We start from the raw sequence: 20448 nt of genomic DNA, 5'->3' as shown, positions 1-20448 counted from the left end.
CTGAGGAGCAACATGTCATAGAATCATATACATCTTGGGCAAGATCAGAATGTTTCTTACAAGGGAGAAATCACATAATTTTTCTATTGGTGAAAATTTACATCTTCTGCAGAAAAGTGCTATCATTTGGAAATGCATTCCTGTTGATGTGCTCTAGAAGCAGAGAGAAGAATAAAAGCTGCAAAGGAAAAGCTCAGAAGAAAATCAAACTGAAGATTTACATCTACAGAGGGGTTAAGAAAGAATGTCAGAAATTGTAATCCAACAAAAATTTATTTTTCAGAGAAATCTTTGAAATGTTGATGTAGTTTCACTAAATGGAAGGATCTTATCTTACCTAAGTTATATAATATTAATCAATGCAAACTGTGGAGCTTTGTAATTGGCAAAAGAAGAGATGAAAATTAGCCATTGTGAATTAAACACCATTCTCTAAATTATGTGGCAACTTTGTGGGTAGATTATACCCTGTAGAATGAAAAACTGTATGTCCCCCATTTCAGTGTCAATACATTGTGTTATTTCACTAATTATTTTTACTCCAGGGATGAACAATTTGTGCAAAAACCACCTGTTTATCTAAACCTCTTTTTGTTTCAGAAGTAGTTTAATATAAAAATTTGTAAGTTATGAAGACAGGAAAGTTATAGGACAGAGATTTTTTTCTCATCATAACTAGATTTTGTTATTTTTCTCTTTGCTTTGTATTGATGGCTGTTGACATCTGAGCAGCAAAAAACAACTTCTCTGGGAAGTTTCTGACATAGGTGTACATGTGTTGCATATCCTGGGATTGTCTGGGTTAGTCTGGTTTTATCTGTTGTTTCTGATTTCCTTAGAGGAGGTTATAACTTCAGATTTAGAAATGAAAAATGCTAACTCTAACAACCTCAGTAATTACTGAATAAGTTAATTATAATGCCACTGAAGGGTGCTTAGGTGGTTTTTTATGTAATTATATAGAAAAAAACCCTCCTCCACCTCTTCTGCCAGCACACTGAAAGGCAGGGATTCTTTCTTCCAATTCTTTAGTTGCATACTCAAGCTACCAAGTAAACAATTTTGGCTGTGGTTGAACACACAGCATTAAACTTGTTGCTAAAATTATAACAGCTATGAAGTTCACATGTAATCTGTTAATCCAGGTGGGGGAGAAGGTTTAAGCAGGAGAAAAAGGATTTGTCATGATTAAAACAGAAATGTAAGGTTGTAAGGATCTGAAAGAGGTCATCTAGCCTACCCTCCTGCTCAGAGGTATATACCATCTCTAAGAGATACTTAATCTCTTCTTGAATCACCTTCACTGGAGAATTATGACAAACACTTCAGATAAACTGATCCAGGGTTTAGCTACACTTTACAGAAAGGATTTTTTTATCTACAACATACTCCATGCTATTCTTCAAGAATACATCCAGCCTGAACTGACCTCTGTTTCTGCAAGAGCAGCTTGACACTGGGCTGTATTTAGTGTCATTACTGTATATGTCATGGGAATTTCCAAGGCATTATTATTACACATTTAAATATTTTGCAATTTTAGTATTTCAATTATGACATTTTATCTTGCTGATATATTAGTTTTTGGGAATTGTAACTTTCTTCTACATGCCCAGTATATATTTTTAACAACATGTAAAGAAGAAGGAAAAATGTCTCTTTCAAAATGAAACTTCAAAAAATAAGTTCTGTCTGTGAGCTCTTGTGGGGACTCTACAGAGCATCTCATTCATAGAAAATCCAAAGGAGACAGAATGAAACTTATCTTTCAGAAGCTTTTTGCATTTGCCTGGATGGCAATGTTGCACTAAAAAGGAGAAAATCAAATTCCTTTGCCAGAGGAAATAAGAAAAATAAGAAAGTATCTTAGGGTAGGCTCTGTGACTCAGCTGGTACTTTATAGCACTTACAAGTATGTCTCAGAAGTTTAGTAACCAGAACTTAAAACAAATATATTTCTTTTAGCTGACAGAAGAGCACAACTTCAAAACATTTCTTAATCACCTTCAGAGCTAAACATAAAAAGCAGCTTTCTCCACAGTATATTTTCACTGCCTGTACTAGTTCTTTTTAGTACTAGCATAAAAAGCTTAAATATATTTAAATATATTTCACTGGGTGGTCCCAAAAATACTCTAAGTGTTTCTGCCTTCATGCATTTTATGTAGTGAACCTGGAAACATTGGAACTCAGTTACAAATATTCAGGTGAAAACTTTACACTATAGTCAGAGTATTGAAGCACACTGGTATTTTCAAATAACTGCTCTCCTGTGTCACCTACAGCTGTCTGCGACTGAAACTATGCCAGGCCTTTCAGCCAGCCACTGGATCTTCTTCAAAGGTGCCTCTGTCAATATGACAGATTTTATGCCTCCAGCTTGAAAGAGATGGAGACCTCCTGCCACCTCCTCCACAAGGAAAGGACTTGCCCAAACACTGATGCCTGCTGGAGTCCTTCCACAAAAAAATGTAGCTTCTCCTCATTTATAGTTTGATCCTGAGAAATGTCTGGTACAGTTTATTTCCTAAAAATTGGTAGGATTTCACTGCCATAAAATGCCTGTGAGTTGCCCTCCAACATAGTGAATCTAAAGGAATCCTTGATTTCAAGTGATCTCAAAGCAGCAGTTCAGCTGCAACTATATTGATGTATACATCTGCTTTGACTGGAAAGTTATTGCAATATGTTCTTCAAATCGTAACATTTCATTCTCATTGCTTTGGCAACGTAAGAAGTGGTAACACATTTGCCTAGGGACTGGAAGACAGTAGGGTTTTCAATTTTAAAAGTTCCACCATGTCTGAAACCCAGGAAAAAGGAACACAATTTGACTATAATCCTTCAATATAGAAAAATAACATAAGGATTGTTTTACAAAAAAGGTAGGGTATTAATATATTTCAGCTATTGTGGTTGTTACAGTAAGTAGTTACGATGTCTAAGATTCTTTTTTAATTTTAAAGACAAAAACATTATGCTTGCTGTGCTTATAAATTATAACAACTCCCTATAACCAAAAAGCATTTGTTGCAATACTCCTAAAAGTCTTCATTTTGATATAGACACACAACTTAATTTTTTAATGCACAATTGATCAGAATAGTCTGCATGTATCATTTATCTCTAATTTCCAATATTAATAAATAGGAAATGCAGTGAGATTTGCAATGGTATAAAAGTTGATAAATATTTTCAAATTTCTTTTGTGTCTGACATTAATGAAGACAAAAACACGCACATAAATTTGCACATAAATTTATTATTTTTTCCAATTAATCTGTCAATCTATTAGACAACAAATACATTTTAAGAAAATAATTTAATATTTTTTATAAAACAACTTCCTTACTTTTTTTTTTTTTTCAGAAGACTTGATGAAAGTTTGTTTTTTGGAAAAACACAGGGAACAAAAATTCACCAACTGTTTTGCAGACAGGTCTGGATGAAAAGTGCTGTTTTAATTACTTTGATTTTAAAAAACATTTTCTCATGATTTTTACTTAATAGAATTATGCATCGTTATAGTGACAAGTGGACTCCAGTTGCATAATCAATGTACTAGTAGAAGCATATCTACTATCAGAGGTCTATACTAGCACTTGGAAGAAACCTTGGGATTGCTGTGCCATTATACTAATTTCAATGTTTCTATCTTCCAGGATTTGTGTAACCAAATCAACTGTCTGTCTTCCTTTAGAATAAATATCCTTTTAGTTTGAATTTAGGCCCTGGCAACTGCATGATTGACAAACTACAAATAGCTCTTCTTGCATTTTTTTCCCTTGTATGTTGAGGAACAGGCATTTTCAGGATAGAGCTCTGTGTCCTCCGGGCACATTACCAAGCCTAGTGTCTGTTTGGATGTGGACACAGTATGATGCCATGCAGTTCTAGCTAGTTACACAAATGTTACACTGGATGTATGAAAGGACATCAAAAAGGGGTGAAACCACAAAACAACCACACTGACAATGTACATTAATTCACATTTCAACATAATAATATGCAAAAGTGCTGCATGTTAAGCCTAAAATACCTTAAGTATGAATACCTAGGTTTGCTAACACTGTGTGCGAGTAGCGCAGAAACTTACAGAGCTACAGAATAACCTTTAAGACAAGAAAATAAACCCCCCAGTTGACACAAGGTGGAATAGTTCTACATGATTTGTTGCAGAAGCCTTACTAGTAGTGCAAAGATGGGATTAAAATATCCCATCTTTGGGATAGATTAAGCTCTAAAATAGATGCATATATGCTAAAATTATTTTCACAGGTAATATATGACTGGATATTTCCTTCTGACAGAAAAGTGAAATTGGGTAGTAGAAGGGTGTAAGAAATGTGTGTTTATCACAGCTCTCAGTCAAATTGCCTTACTGGAACACTGTTTTACCACAATGTTTCCAAGATTTTCCATTAAGACTTGGAGAGGAGTGCGAAGAGAGAAATGGAAGAAGAAAGAGGAGGGTGAAGGTTAAATATAAATATCCACAGTTCTGAGCTAACCTGTAGGCAACAAGAAGCTTGGACAGAGGTTCATCTTCTCCTCAGTTTTTCTCCAAAGCAGTTTGCTATCTAGTAGGAATTCTGCCTGTCTTTAGTATAATAAGTAAGGAAGCATAATGAAATATGACCCCAAATACATAGCTGCCCTGGGCCAGACACTCAGCAGCAGCATATGGAATGAGTAAGAGAATAAGTAATGTATATGCCAGAGCTATAATGACCACATTATTATCTACTGCAATAAGCACACCCAGCTTTCTTATTCTTCAGTGCTTCCCCTATTATTCTGTGATTTTTGAACTACTGTAGTTTTTCTTGGTCTGCCATTTTCACCTTAAGGACATATTATAACTAATCCCACCCAGTGCAGAAGTAGCTATAAATATAGGGAAGAGCAAAAGATGTTGCCACCACTACTACAAATGCAGAGCTGGAGTGAAGGGCGTGGTAAGAGGGGGAGGAGTGCTTTTCCCAAAAGCACTTCTCTCAAGTCTCATGGTTTGAAAGGATTGAGATACATTCACACTCTTTTCACTTCTTGACTCCTTTATCTACCGAGCAATGCTCTGATTTTATTCATGCAGAAGCTCTTTAGCGTACAGCTCAATGTGGAATAATAATGCAGTAAGAGAAATAACAATTTTATTTCTATAGTTGCATTTGCTTTGGGGACAGCTTTACTCAGTAATTACTTTTGTCTACACTTTTGGCTGACCATTGAAACAGAGGAGTGTTGGCCTTTGCACATGTGGAGTGATGGTGCCTGCAAGAGCAGAGATCAGTGATCCTGGGTAACACACTGATAGCTCTATTAAATTAGACACATGAAAAGCATGTTTGAGCTTTACAGCAATGGTTTCAGAACCTACGTTCTGTATACGGAGAAAGAAAGCTATTATGCTTACACATATTTGTTTAAATCTGAAATTCTAATCATCTAGGTTGTTTCTAATATATAAATAGTTAATTATAGTCCCCAAAGCATTGCTACTCAAATAAATTATCTGCTAACTTGTTGAGGATTACAAGCAGATTTGTAGACATTTAAATCAATGAAATCTAGAATGCATGTCTGGAAGATAAAAGGTTAGTTATTAAACTTTGAGTGTCCAGTTGAAAATATTTTGACTCTCAGATAAGGCAGCTATGAAAAATTATTAATGTTACAATAGTTCATTGTTCAGAGGTAGTTACATCAATATCAGATTTTTATATATTGTAATGCAGTGGGAAATACATTGAAGTATTTTATCTTCAAGTAAGGCAGTTCTCTTTTTATTACTTTCTAACACTCTTGTATAGTGCAATTACTCAGGAAGTTCTGTGTATGTTGGGGGTAGCTTTAAACAGTGATATAATACAGATGAAGAGATGCTTAAAAGGAAAAAAGAACAGGAAGGGACCCGAGACACAGCTCAGCTAAACTGGTTTCACCAAGGTACTGAAGTGGACGAGTCTATCTGTCTAAGTGGGAAATGGGGATGTCAGACTAGTTCAGTCTCTTCTGAAGCTTTCTTAACCTTAAGTGAAAAAAAAAATCATCTATTACTATTAAATTTGCATTTTTTTGGTAATAGATTTTCATGATGACCTGAGAAGATCTAGTTGTATAACATCTGGTTTTAAAATTTATTTCTATATGACAGATATGTTGGCTTACTTTTTTAATCTTTTACAAGTGACCACATGTTCCTTTAACCTAACTATTGGCTGCCCTGTTTACACATTAATAGCAGATGCATTAATGGAAATAGAAATATATTTTCAATTTGAGCTTTAAAAATAAGTAATTTCATATCAGTATGATTATAAATGTGTATGCTGATTAATCCTATTTGTTCACTAGCACTGTGAAATAGTTAAAATACTTAATAATAAATTACTACTAAGTTATGAAGTAGGTAGACTTATTCAAGTTTTATATTGAAATACAGTAAATTGTAATTTTTAATTAATATGATTGTGTCTGTGTGAAATGCAAGCAGATGTTAGTGTTTGTTAAAGACCAAAGAATTCCTGCTAACTGTTGAAATATAACTGGTGCATGATCATTTTCCAGTATTTTGGATGACTAATCCAACAGCAGTCAAAGTCTTGAGAGCCAATAAAATGTTATATTATATATAATAAAATTTTCCTGTGCCTCAATTAAAAATGTGTTCTTACAAAAGCGCAACCAGTTAGGAATCTTTAATTTCTTAAGAAAAATTCCTGTAATGCTTGGTCATATATTTTAAATATTTTGAATTTATTTACTATTCGCGCTGTTCATTTTCCAGGCACAAACAAGAAGTTTTCTGGGCTTTGGTGACTTGCTCTATAAATGCTTCTATGTGTTTTTCAATACAATAACAAAAAAGACTATTTTAATTTAGAGTAGAACCTGATTTTGTAAACACTTAAAGTATATATTTTCCCAGGAGTGCTTTTGTTTTCTCAATGGAATGATTTGTTTGTAAAAATAGTAATCTCTTTCTGCGATGACAGGAGTCAAATAACTTTCCAGAAAAGCATATATAGCTTACTGCTCATATGTTAAGATTTATGGAGTACACATAGCAAATAATATGAAAAATAATATCTAATTTCTTTTTGAACTATTTCAAATGAGTAGCTATTCCATTATTTGCATCTGACCTGAGAACCTGAATGCTTTTATTTTCACATTATATAAAACATCAGTTAGGGTTAAAACAAGCTAATAATAGATAAAACAGTGCAGGTGAGCACCAAGAGTCTCATGACCACTGTGCACTGAGTCACAGGAAAATAAACACAGCAATTCTCCATCCTGGCCAAAATTAAAGCCTGAAACTTTCCTTGAAGTTTCAATGACAAAAATGTTGTTTTTCTTGGATTGTCTTTCAGGCAATAAAAATAAGTTTCCAAGCTTATTGATTGAAACACAAGAGCTCATTAGACAAGGTAAGGTCCTGAGAGCAGACAGTGTTTCTGATAAGCTCAAGAGCAGTTTAGCTCAGGTGCTATTCATCAAGGCCTAATGAGTATTTCTGAGACTGTAGTGTGGTGCAGAAAAGCTGTACCACCACAGCTGCTACTCTACATGTACAAAGGTTGTAAGCATTGGGAGCCCTGCTTTCTTGACTCTGACTTTCTGGGTATCATACTGATTTCAGTATGAAACTGACAGTGGAGGCAGGGAAGTGAGGCAAGAAGAGTGACAGGCTGGCTGGGAGGGCACAGCTCTCAGTGGTGTGGCAGGGTGTCAGCTGTCATGTCATTCCATATAACCAGTTGATGTATGGATTGGGGGATTATTTTTACTAGACCAGCTTTTGCGTGGCAAGTAAGTAGGGAGTTTATTGTGATGCTGCTCAGGGTCACCAGAAGCTGTGCAGGAAAGACCATTTTAAACCAGGGGCAGATTCATTATGGCAGGAACCACTCTTGGAGGAGAAACTCAAGGGGCAATGTGCAACATAGTGGCCTGCCTGGGATGAAGTTACAATAGAGAAATGTGGAAGATGAATCGTGGTTTTTTTTTTTTTTAAGCTGTATAGGGCATGAGGCAAAGGTCATAGAATGTTAAGGGGTTGGAATGGACCTTAAAGAACATCTGGTTCCAAAACCTCTTCCACAAGCCAGAGACACATTTGACTGTACCAGGTGGCTCAAAGCCTTGGTCAGCATGGCCTTGATCAGTACCTGGGTTGGGACATAATCTACAGCCTCCCTGGGTAACTGTTCTAGTGTCTCACCACACTCACAGAATTTCTTTCTAACATCTAACCTAAATTTCCTCTCTTTCAATTTGTACCTATTATTCCTTGTCCTATCATTACAGTTCCTGACGAAGAGACCCTCTCCAGCTTCCCTGTAAGCTCCCAAAATGTTTGGATGCAGCTGACAGCATGACCTTCACAGATTAATGAGATAGTCTGAGTTGGAAGAGATCCACAAGGATTATCTGCTCCAACAGTTTGCCCTGCACAGCACATCCCCGTGTGCCTTCCTTGGACACAAGAGCTGCTGGCAGGCTGGGGGGCAGGATGACCGCTCCTAAGCTGCTCTAGTGTGCACACGGGAGCCGCATGAGCAGGGAGGTAGATAACGCTATTACATTAAGGCTCCAGAGCAGCTCGGACACCATCTGGAGCTGCAGGGCAGCCGGTGTGTGTGCGGTGCGTGTGCAGTGTGCGCAGGCCGCGGCAAGGCCCCGAGGCGAAGCGGGCACTGCGGCCGGCCCCGCCCGCGCCTCGCGAGCTGCCCGCGCCCCCGGCGCGCGCCCGCCGCCAGGGGCGGGGCCGGAGGGCGGGGCGCCGCGCGGCCGCAGCTCGCGCGCCCCGCCCCCTCCCGCGGGCCCGCGCTGCCGTGACGCCGCGGAGGCCGCGCAGGCGCAGGAGCGCCCACGGCGCCTGCTGTATCCGGCCGGCGCCTTTATCTCCGCTCTCCGCCTCCTCCTCCCCGCCTTCCCGTCGCGGCCGCCAGAGCCGCCGCTGCCTCTGCCGTGCACGGCCTCCTTTGCTCTCCGCGGTGTGGCCGGCCGGCAACGCCTCCGATCTCCCCCGGGCGCCTCATGAGGCGATGGCAGCGGCCAACTTCGGCAAGATCCAGATAGGGATCTACGTGGAGATCAAGCGCAGCGATGGTGAGCGGGCCGCGGGGGCGGCGGCCGCCGACGCCCTCCCCCGCTCCCGGTCCCCGCATCCCGGCCGGGCGCGGCCGCGCGCGCGGGGCCCATTGTGTGCGCGGGGCCGGGGCGGGGCCGCGCCCGGCGGTTGTCAGGGAGCCCGGGCGGGGCCGGGGGGCCCGGCGGGACCCACGGTGGGGCGGGGGTGGGGTGGGGTTTCGGACGAGGGTCGGTGGGAGGGGAGCCCAGGAGCTTTTGGCAGGGAGGCAGGAGGGCCTTCGCGGCGGGGATGAGGTGATGGAGAGAGGGAGGAAGGGAGGGAAGGCCTTTCGTTTGAAAGAGGTAACTTCTTGTCTGCTCCGGTGCTCTGAAAAATGACACAGCGGTAATGCCCTGTCAAGAATGCCTTTGGACATTTTCATCACTTGGCAGAAAGCATGATGTTATTATTGCAGATGTTCTTTGTGATTAAAATGTAGGAAGAGTACTTGCTATTTATGCCCGTGAGTTGTAATTTCTCCATTGGGGATCCAGTGTTTCTCGTCTTGCCCAGCTTCTCCTGGTGGGAGGATGTGTGATGCTGTCTGAAAATACATGAGAATCAAGAAGGCGTGTGAGACAGGTTTAGGATGCTAACTCTTCATATTTGTCTCTGGAGATATTCAAAGCCCACCAGGATGTGTTCTTATGTAACCTGCTGTAGGTGACCCTGCTTTGGCAGAAGGGCTGGACTAGATGATCTGCGGAGGTCCCTTCCAAGTATCGGCAATTCAATGGTTTTGTCAGACAACTGACACGGGAAATTGATTGACTCAATGGCAGGTCACTCATGGCTTCAGCTCTTGGATTGGAGTGGGAATATGTGATCTTTTCTCAGCCTCTCTGAGATCTGTGAAACTTGCCAAACTGGGGTGGGGTTCTACTGGGATTTTCTGGAAAGGTTTTGTTGTTGTTGCTGTGTGGTTTTGATTTTTTTTCTCCCTGGGATCTAGAAGCTTCCTAAAGAGTAAGCAGATGTTTCTAAGGGAAGAGAGATGTGGACGTCCAAGGCTCTGAAGCTAGCAGGTTCTGTCATGAGGCAGGAAAAAAGCAGCCAACAAACCTTAAGCTGCTTGTCTTTCTTGTGTTCCATGCTGCAATTCAGCCCTACAATAAAATAATGGTTGCTGTTGGCTGGACACTGGATTACACCCAACCCCTGAATTTGTGCCAAATGCCCTTACGAAAAATCTGATTGGTCTAGCAATTATTTTCATAAGTCCTGTGTATCTCTGGGATTTCAGAAGGCCTCACAGTAGTATCTTTTAAAACTTCTTTCTGGTGTCTATGTGATCTCCTAAGAAACGTTACTGTTTGATTTGTATGCCTTTGGAAATTAGGCGTGAAAATGCTCTGTTGCTGTAGGATTCTACACACTTTTTAATATCAGAAGTGGTTTTGGTAACTCTCAAATATAACAATACTTATTTTCATTACTATTCATGGTTTATGTATTTTGCTGCATCACTGAAAAAGGTGATGCAGCACATTAAGTGTATTACTCACCAGTAATATGTACTAGGGAGATGTCTTCACAGCACTTGCTCAAACCGTAGGGTTTTGAGAATTTGTGTTAAATAGGTGCATGTGTGAGCAAGACTACACAGTACTGTACATAGGTACAGTGTCATAATTAAGTGGCAGGTCCTAGTTATTGTGACATGTCCTTGTTTTTCTTTGGGATTGGAAGAGATGCTGTATTCTGGCTCAGGCTAGTGCAGCTGACTGTCATTTTCTTCCCATTAAACTGTAGGAGAAACTGTCCTAGGTATGTGGAAAAGAGCATTTTGAGGGAGATATGGAAGGACAGCCAGCATTAGATTGCATTGCCTCATAGAAGGTAGTTTTCTAACCTCAGCTGCAGTTCCACAGCAGTGGAAATCAGTCTTATTGCTGATGACAAGGTGAGGGTCTTGCAGCTTGTCCCTCTGTTGACTGAATTGTTCCTACAGACTCTCTCTCATCCACTGTGTCTAATGATTTTTTCTTCTGATTATTTAATATGTTAATTGATGTTTTGATTAACTAAACACAGTGTAAAATTTTTGGATGTTCTATTTTCTGCACAATTAGTGTGTTCATATAGCTTATAGAGGGATCTGTGACCCCAACAGTATTAGTATGTAGCAAATATACATAGTCATAGTCACGATGACATGGAAGTCTTTACATGTGATCTTCTGGATCTACTCTTCCCAGAGCTGTATCCTAGGAAGAATCTGGGCTGTCTGTCATATCAGCTGCCCAGCTGCTGTTGGCTGAGAAGACACCATTAAAACGGTTTAGGAAACTCTTGGAGGGAGGAATGTGTTCATACTGGCTTTTCTGTTTATGCATTTTCTTGTCTGTAGTGACAAGAAAAACTAAATATTGTTTTGAGAAGTAGAGATAGTAATTCTTTAAGTTTTTCTTACTTATCTCTTTATTTGCTGAATCCACTTAGTGTGGATTCACTAGTAAATTTGCTGAATTTACCTAGTGAATAGCATCAGTGAAAAAGGGTGTGGGTTTTTTCATCTATCTGCCAGTAATCGTAAACATTTTTTTTCTGAATGCATAATTTTATTGATTCCAGATAACTGTTTTTCCTTACGTAGAAAGGAAAGCTAAAAGATTTTTTTTTTTTTTTTGTGAAACGTGATTGTTACAAGTAAGACCAGAACATTCTGGAAAAAAATAAGTTGCTTATTCTGTCATTTTGACAAGTTCTAATTAGCCTGAAGTGAGAGATTTATTGTAGGACTGAATAGAAAATAAATGTTGTACAAAAGAAAGGCATTGTTAGAAGTCATGGCCAAAAACACATGAAAAACAGTTTGGATGAACCCCTGCATTTTCAAGAGCTAATGTTACAGAGCTGCTTGCTGGTTTTTTCTTAGTGGGTAAACATCCTTATTACTGTTACCTACAGCTGTAGATAGTATTTCTAGTTATAGCTGGAAAAACTAGTTATGTTCATGTATCATAAGAGGTACTAAGTGATCACCTAGTTCAGGTTCTTATAATAACTTCTGATACTGAAATATAATGCTTTGTTTAATTTATGTATATTGCTTAAAATATGACTAGTCTGTCTTGGAAATGGGAAAGAACTACTTCGTTTAGGTTGCAAATTGCTAAGAATGGACTGCATTTCCACATTTGAAAAAAGGTGCATTTTCACATGGAAACTTAGGGCAGTTAGTAGGAAACCAGAGGGTACCTGCCAAACTCACGATATTGACCCTGTCCAGAAGATGTCCCTTTTTGAGGTCTAAAGATAGGCATTTTTCTGTTGATGAATTTCCTTTACACTAATAATAATAGCCGTCTCCTTTATGTGTAAACTTAGCACCTGTATTTGCACTTCCTGTGCATTATCCAATTAATGATTACAAAGACCTGTATAAGTATTTGTGAAAAGAATTTTTCACTTTTTTTTCTCCATAAATGCAGTCTTTTGCCGACACCAGATAAATCACTTCTGCTCTGCATCCCTTTCATAGGTTTATTTTTTTTCTTTTTCCGTCCATTTCTCCCTCAGACTGTTCCTGTTTTCTTTCTTGTCTTTGCATACCTGAAATACTATGTAGAAAGACAGAGAAATTAAGTACATATTTGCTCATTTTGAAAGTGGGATGGAAGAGAGGGAGAGGCAAATACAATTCTGACTTCACTGTGTCAGAAATAACATACAGGCATGAGGAGAAGGGACACTCTTGTAATTAGGAGACTGACTTAAGATTTGACTGAACTTTAGGAAAGGAAAAATGCTTAATTTTTAAGGATTAACAATCAAATGGTGTAAAAAGGAAAGATCATTACTTTATGCCCATGTTTTTCATAATACAAGAATAGGAGAGCTGTCAGTGTTTGAAGAGAAAGACTTGAAATTGTTAAAAGAAGAAAGGACGAGGACAGTTATCACATGAAGATTGCTACCAGAGGAGACTGAATCTCGAAGCATAACAGAATTTTAAGAAGGATGGTAGGAATAGCTAGTTTTAGAATAAAATTTTTTAAAAATACACCAGCACCTGTAGATTGTTTCTATTTTTCCTGAGTCTGTAGTTTAAATAACCTCTTACTGATGTGAGGTAGGAAGAAATCTTGCCTGTGGCTGTGATGTTTTTAATTGCCTACTTAAGAATTTTCTTCATTTGTGTCGGTAACAGCTGGAACTAGTTATAGTAGGGGATAATCCATTCTGTCAAAAAACCAACTGCTCTTTAGTCTTCTAAAACATCTTGGTAACTGTTTTCACCTTGAGACACAAATGGGACTACATTCTAGCAACAGTCAGGGCTATACTTTGTTTCTTTGAAACTCAGCTTCTGTGAAATTGGTGTTTCTCAGAGTTGAGAGCTCGGCAGCATCCTCTGTCTTCTGGGCAGTCTTGTATCTTCATGTACTACTCCCAGTAGCGAGAATGATTTTATAGCAGGAGAAGAGGTTTAATGATGCTATAAAATTTCTGTTCAGGTTTGGGTAGTCACCCTATTTTACAAGCTCTTGAGGATAGATTTAAATGGTAATGTGCTTTTACTCTTTCCTTTGGTGACATACATCTATTTGTTCCCTATGATTAAGGTTATTGTTACCACATTTAAATCATTTGACTGAATTACCTAATCCCTATGTAAGCTGTACAGACACAATGTGTTTTTGTGGTTCCATAATAGCCAGAATACACCCATGGTTTCAAGTCTGCTGTTACTGGTTCAGCTAATGAATCCAACATTTTGGCTTATCCAGTGTAGGTTCTCATTGTTACATTCAAAGTTTCTTGGGATTTTTTCCCTTGGAAAAATTGACTAGGAGGATATGTTAAATTTACTATTTCCTTTTTGTAGTCACTTTTTTATGCGTTCAGCTTTCATTAAGCTGTTAATTTTCACTGTAACTCACAGATTCTCAGATATTTATGTAGGCCTTCTGTATTTTGTGGAAATAGCTCTTTTGCAAGATGAATAACAAGAGCTGAGTCCTATTCTTCAGAGAATCTTCTCATCTTTGTTCCATAAATGTGTTCAATACACATTATTTACTGGCACTAATGTCTTTAGAGCTGTATGTGGGAGCTAGTATTGCATGTTTTTCCTCCAGTAATCATGTTATGGGGGAATCTGTTCTTTTTTTAATAGATGAAGTTATTGTTCAGTGCACCCATGCTCTCTGATGGCCTGTTGCCTGGGCATAGTGTTGCTTGTCTTTTCTTCTTATGGCTTTATCAGTGGAAGACTTCAATGTGCTGCTATGGCACTAAGCATCACTTTTCCTCTTGTTAAGGTGGGACAAGACAATAAATCATAGGGAAAAAATCATGCTTGACTGGAGAGTAATGTTACTGCAAAAGTATCTCTTTCTGTTTACTATAGTAAACAGATTAGCCTTTTGAGTTTTTTTCATACATCCACTTACTGTGGAACAAGACAGAGAAAAGAGTGTGAAGTGTTTACCATGTGAGCTTTTTTCTTGGAGCACAAAATCTGTAGCATATTTATTGTGTAGTGTGCTTCTATGATTTTTTTTTTTTTTTTTTTATTAATAGGTAACAGAATGGAGTAAATTAACTTCATTGCTCTGTTACTGTTTAGGTTCTTTGTTTATAAACATTTACTGCTTATATCATAAAGTGGGATTTTTTTCCCCAACTTTTCTTCCTGTCCTATAGTTTGTTGGGTTATCTTGTCTTCCTCATGACACTGTATGACAGGATTTGGGATCAGGAGGAGAATGCAATGGTCAGCCTATGGTGACCACTAAAGTCCATTCCCTATAATTATTTGCATTGTGTATATTCCATAGAGGAAAATAATTCAGTTACTTTTGATACATTAAAGGTTTATTTTAACTTCAGAATTAAGTTAAATTTCTAATGTGGTACAAGAAGTAAGATACAGAAGTTCGCAGTAAGGACTACGAAGCAGTCTTTACATTGTCCAGTAGTGAGAATGTATACAGGATACATATGTGGTCAGGCATGATGGTATTTGTGATTTAAAATTGCGACTTTTTAATAAGACATTGGATTTTAATAGTAGATTTCTCATTTATGCCTCTGTAACATAGGTAAAACTGTTTAGAGGTGTATGTGTTTTCCGTATGTATTCCCAGATGTAGGATAGAAGATTTTTGTGTAGCTGCAATACATTCTCTGTTAAATCTCTTAATCTATTTCCAAAACACAAAAAAGCTTTCAGATATAGGAATGGTTCTTTTTCATTGCTTGAAATTTTGTGTGTGTTTTCCAGATTTATGACTCATATATTTTCAGAAGTCTTTTTATGTTTATGAAGATCCTTCTAACAACCTTTTAAAACATTTGCTTGTAATTGTACATTCCAAACCTTTAGGTTTTACTATGACTTGGTATTTGGGGTTTTATTTAAATCTCTCTCTCTATACTGGACTGAATATAGACATAAAACCGGATATTCCTAGCTGTAGTATTTGGAGCAATTTTTCTTGTGTTTAGGCAGATGTTTCCCTACTTATCTAAGACTGTTAAATACTTTCAATACTTAAGTTAGCTGCAGTTACTTTTGACTATTAGGATGTTTAACTTTAGACTGCTTTTCTCTGCCTGCTTTGCTGGGGTTAGCTTTTAGTTAGATGTCTTGTAGGGAAATGAAGAAGGGACAGCAGGGAACTAAAACTATGATTTATATATGTGGTTTAGACAGAGATTGTCTGAAACTGGTATATCCTCAAACCCATTCATATTGTGCTGTTTTATGTGCTGTTTTATTTTCCTGCTCTAGTTCCTTTCCTAAAAACATTTGCAGTTTTGTATTGCTTGTGGGTACAATTTTTTAAAAATTTTCATTTCAAGAATTTGAACAGTTTGTATTTTGTTGTGTCCCAAATACATGTATAGATGGGTGATTGTCATGCTTTTCCTACACCTTTGACTACTTTAAAGAGATCCTTTGAATTCTATATTAAGAGTTTAGCCATGAGACAGTGTTGTCTGTGTCTGATAACTTGGAAACATGCTTTGTTCATATCCCCAAAAGGAATAATGATAAGGTCAATTTTGACCTTAGAACATTCACATACTATTGATTTGATAGAAGTCAGTGAATTAATCTACCATTGTTAAATGCTTTCCTGACATGGAGCCCCCCGTGAAGGCAGAACAGGGGGCTTGATGTTGGTCTCTTGTGCCAGGATTCTCTGTGCCTGGTAATTGCTCCAGGAAAATGGTGCAACAGTGGGCAGTAGTTCTCAGGGAGAGGGTTACAAAGATGGCATTGCCATTTCCTCATTAAAAAGTGTTCTGCAAAGCTAATTTTGCTGCATTTGAATTTAGTCATTGCTAAATATATAAAACTAGGTTTTACATTTGTTAGACAAAAGGCAGTTAAGGTGTATGTAAAAATGCATTAGATTTACCTTTCCTTGATAAGAGTATTAATTTATCAGACTATGCTTGTGTGCTTTTTTTAATGTGTGTAGTGAACCATTTAGATGAACAGCACATGTTTAGAAGACTTCTGATAATTCTACTATTACTGTGTAATTCAGTTGTTTCTTGTTGCTAGGACCCCAAGTTAATTTTAGAATTGCTTAAAAAGAGTAGGTAATGGCTCTTAAAGACAATCCTGCAAAACTGTGTCTAACCAAAACTTTTAATGATGGTTTTCAAAAACGTGAGTTATCAATTAAATTTAAGTAAGCTGCTTGATAAATATTTTCCTTTTTGTGGGAACCCCAGGCTTGCTCTGGGGTCCCATGTGGTGGTGAAATTTCTTCTCCAACCCGTGCTTCCAAAAAAAAACTGCACAGGCTCTTGCTGTTCGGTCTCAAGGCAGTTTATTGTTGGTTATCTAAAAGATTGTCTTCTCGGGCTGCGGCTGTTTGATCAGCGGCCTGGGCAGAGGCACACACACACCCTGACATCTCTCTGTCTGCTGTCTTCTTCTTCTCTCCCTCCGCCCAGGGCTGCTGCTATCTTTTATAAGATATATTACGTGTTACATGTTTATAGTTTTCCCCCAATACCTACTACCTATATTACAAAGTGCTTTTCTACTCTAAACCAATCTGTGAGTGCCAACATCACCAAGATCATGGAGGCAAGGAAGAAGGAGGAAGAACAGGATCAGCCCTGTTTTCTCCATCTTAGAACTTCTGACCCCCATGTACAAAGTAAAAACCCCCCTGTACAAGTGCTAAAACGCCCCTGTACAATACTAAAAAATTTTCCCCTCTGTTTTGTAACTACTTTTACTATACTATCTAACCTTTTGTGACTGCTTGTTCCACCTCCAATGTTGGTAACTCATTCCATGGCTCAAACTCAAAATCACAGCTGTTTCCAGCTGCCTGTCAGGGTCTAAAATGCTTCTGACCAAGGGCTGGAACCTCTAAAAATGTCTGAGAGACATTTTGAGTTCCAACACCTTTTGCCCCTTTTTTTTTTTTTTTTTTTTAAGATTGCATCTTGGTTAGAAACACTGGATCTGATACTGTATTTTGACTCTTGAAAGATGGATGAGGGATTTTGTTGCTTTAAAGGCTTGGCTATGGTAGTAGATTTTTTTATTTTGCTTCATTCAAATAAACATACTTTCAGAGTAGCTTAGTTTTTAGTTAGTGGCAGGTATTGTTCCATCAGGCATAAGCTGCTTTGGGGTTTCCCAGGCTTCTAAAGGGGACAATCTGCTGCATTTTCTGCAACTGATGTAACACCAGTGCCATGTAAAACTAACTGGACAATCTCAGTCAGTAGCAAAGTGACTTGTAGATCACAAAATGTCTTTTACTTTGTTTTCATTTTTAGGAGTATATGGTAATTCTGTTAATCTACTGAAATGTTATTTACTTTCAAGTTACCAGAAATCTCACTGTTGCTGTGACAAGTTTTCTAACTTTGATGTTCTCTTGGGTCTTATCAGGCACTTAGAGATATCCCAGATATCAGAAATGTATTTTTAGTCTTTTCTGTTAATTACAGAATTGTGTATTTAGGAATTGCCTTCAGTGGACAAATACACTGGATGTGTGGGTGGAGGGAGATGAACAGTGGACTTTGTCTAAAACTTTATCTTTGAAGCATGGTGTGCTGCCCTCTTGTGCCCTTGCAAAGTTTGGCTCTAGAAACTTAGTTGCACAGGTCTGCACATTTTGCAGTCACTAAAATGTATTACTTCTGTTCTATGGCTAAACTATATATGGAGTTTGAGGAGTATTTCCAGATGATCTGTAGTTGTTTGCACAACTGATCTGTAGAAGTGTTTCACTCATAGAGGTGTAGGATTACATAGTGATGTGCTAATGAGGATCTCTGGCTGTAGGAAGAGGGCAATGGAAGTAAATTCAGCTTGAAAGCACATGAACACTTAGGTTTTTAAATACTCAAAAATTCTAATTCCACTTTGGGTTATGTTTTCTTGTAAATCTGTATTTTTATTATTTGTACTTCAATGTAAATTTTGGCATCTTAGTGCAATAGGATTTCAGGTGGTGATGAATAATGTCAATATTTTAATCACAACCAGATGATTTTTAAGTTATGATAAGCTTTCATCAAACACAGAAGAATTAAAATACTACTTAAAGTTTTCTTGTTGGTTTGAATTTTTAGTACCTTGTTAAGCTAAAATACAAGCTTTAAACTTGCATGAGAATGAAGTCTTCTCACTTTTGAACTGGAGCAACAGTTGGCAGCTCTGTAATGAATTAAGTAATGGTGCATGTTCTTACTAAATATAATTTCATGAAGTAAAGGGAAAAAAACTTCAACAAACAACAAACTTTGATGGGATGGGTCATGAAAAGCAGAGGGTATAATTTTGAAAATATCTCTAGAAGATGCTGTTAAAAAATTTCTGTGTGATGTAGGAAGCTGTTGTTTATGGCAGGTATGGTTAGCTTCAGAGAAAGTAGAGAAAACCCTCAAAAGAAGGTCTTGGTCATTTATTCAAACAACAAACAAAATTAATAAGGAAGAAAGAAAGGGAGAAGACTGGCCAAATCATGTCAATCTTTTGCAAATGATATTCACCAAACTATTTTAATGGACCACAATCTTAAATTCTGTTACTAAGCAAATTTTAACAACCACTTAACCCAAATGCTGTTGGAAAGACTGTCTAGGTTTAATACCAGCCAGCAACTAAGTACCACTGTCCTGTTTCCTCAGTCCGTATACCTCCACCCCTGGTAGGATGGGGAGGAGAATTAGGAAAAAAAAAAAAAAGTTAAAACTGTAGGTTGAAAAAAGAGCAGTTTAATGATTGAATAGTAAGAGTAATAGTGGTAGTGGTAAAATTAGTAACATAATTGTAATGAAAAGGGAAAACAATAGGAGAGAGAGAAACAAAATGCCAAAAAAGGCAAGTGATACACGGAACAAGGTCTCACCATCTGCTGACCAGTATGCAGACAGTCCGCAGTGAATTGGACCCTCCCAGCCAACTCGCCCAGTTTATACACTGGTCTAGGTATGGAGTAACAGGATCATAGAATGATTTGGGTTGAAAAGGACCTAAAAAATTATCCACTACCAAGATCTCATCACTCTTGCTATTGGTCTTTCACTAGACCTGGTTGATCAGAGCCCTATCCAGTCTGACCTTGAAAGCTTCCAGGGATGGGGCATTCACAGCTTCTTTCAACAATCATTTCCAGTGCCTCACCACCCTCACAACAAAGAATGTTTTCTGAATATCCAGTCTAAACCAACTCTATGAGTCAAAGGCTCTCTATGAGTCGAAGGCTGTTACCTTAGTCCTATGCCTACATGGTATTGTAAAAATACAGAGTATCCCTTTAGCTAGTTCAGGTCAACTCTCCTGGTTATGCTTCCTCCCAGGCTCTTGTACACCTGCTCACTGGCAGAGCATGGGACACTAATGTGTCCTTGATTTGGGGTAAACACTAACTAGCAACAACCAAAGCATGAGTGCGTTATCAACGTTATTCTCTTACTGTGTCAAAAACAAAGCAGTATACTGTCTGCTAGGAAGAAAAATAACTATCCAAGTCAGTGCCGTACCAAGAAATACCTGAGCTGAATCTAAGTTTGCTTGCATGTCAGAAATGTAATGAAATTTATACTGAACACAGAGGGCCTGGATCTGCAAAAATATATGAAGAAGTATTCTGAGAGCAACTTTGAGAAGCAGTTTTAGAAGTTTACAGAAGCTACTTGCATAATTGTTCTAAAGGTCTCCCAAGAAAAGTAAATGCACACAAAAATATGTTAGATTATATTCAGTTTTACAAAACTATTAAAAACCGCACAAATGTATAAGATACTGAACTATTCCTGCAAAGTGTTTACAAGTTATGAACTCATGGAACAAGTAGAAATGTTGT

The 20448-nt window shown here is 38.1% G+C and overlaps 1 protein-coding gene across 6 annotated transcripts in view; it reads left to right on the top strand.

Moving 5' to 3' along the window:
- The first annotated feature begins 8864 nt into the window (after positions 1-8864).
- The window catches only part of KIF2A (kinesin family member 2A), a 54544-nt gene continuing 42960 nt past the window's right edge, over positions 8865-20448 (top strand). For 5 of the 6 annotated variants that reach the window (XM_021534362.2, XM_021534359.2, XM_021534361.2 and 2 more), the window contains exon 1: positions 8865-9120. In XM_021534362.2, the coding sequence (XP_021390037.1) occupies positions 9057-9120 (64 nt within the window). In that variant the 5' untranslated portion in view covers positions 8865-9056. Of the gene's footprint in view, positions 9121-9350; positions 9397-20448 lie in introns of those variants that run through there. The other variant, XM_021534360.3, reaches the window with a different exon arrangement.

Source organism: Lonchura striata, chromosome Z (assembly GCF_046129695.1).
Source record: "Lonchura striata isolate bLonStr1 chromosome Z, bLonStr1.mat, whole genome shotgun sequence".
NCBI classification, from domain to species: Eukaryota; Metazoa; Chordata; class Aves; order Passeriformes; family Estrildidae; genus Lonchura; species Lonchura striata.
Note: the sequence above shows the minus strand (reverse complement) of the source record. Positions and strands in the feature narration are given on the sequence as shown.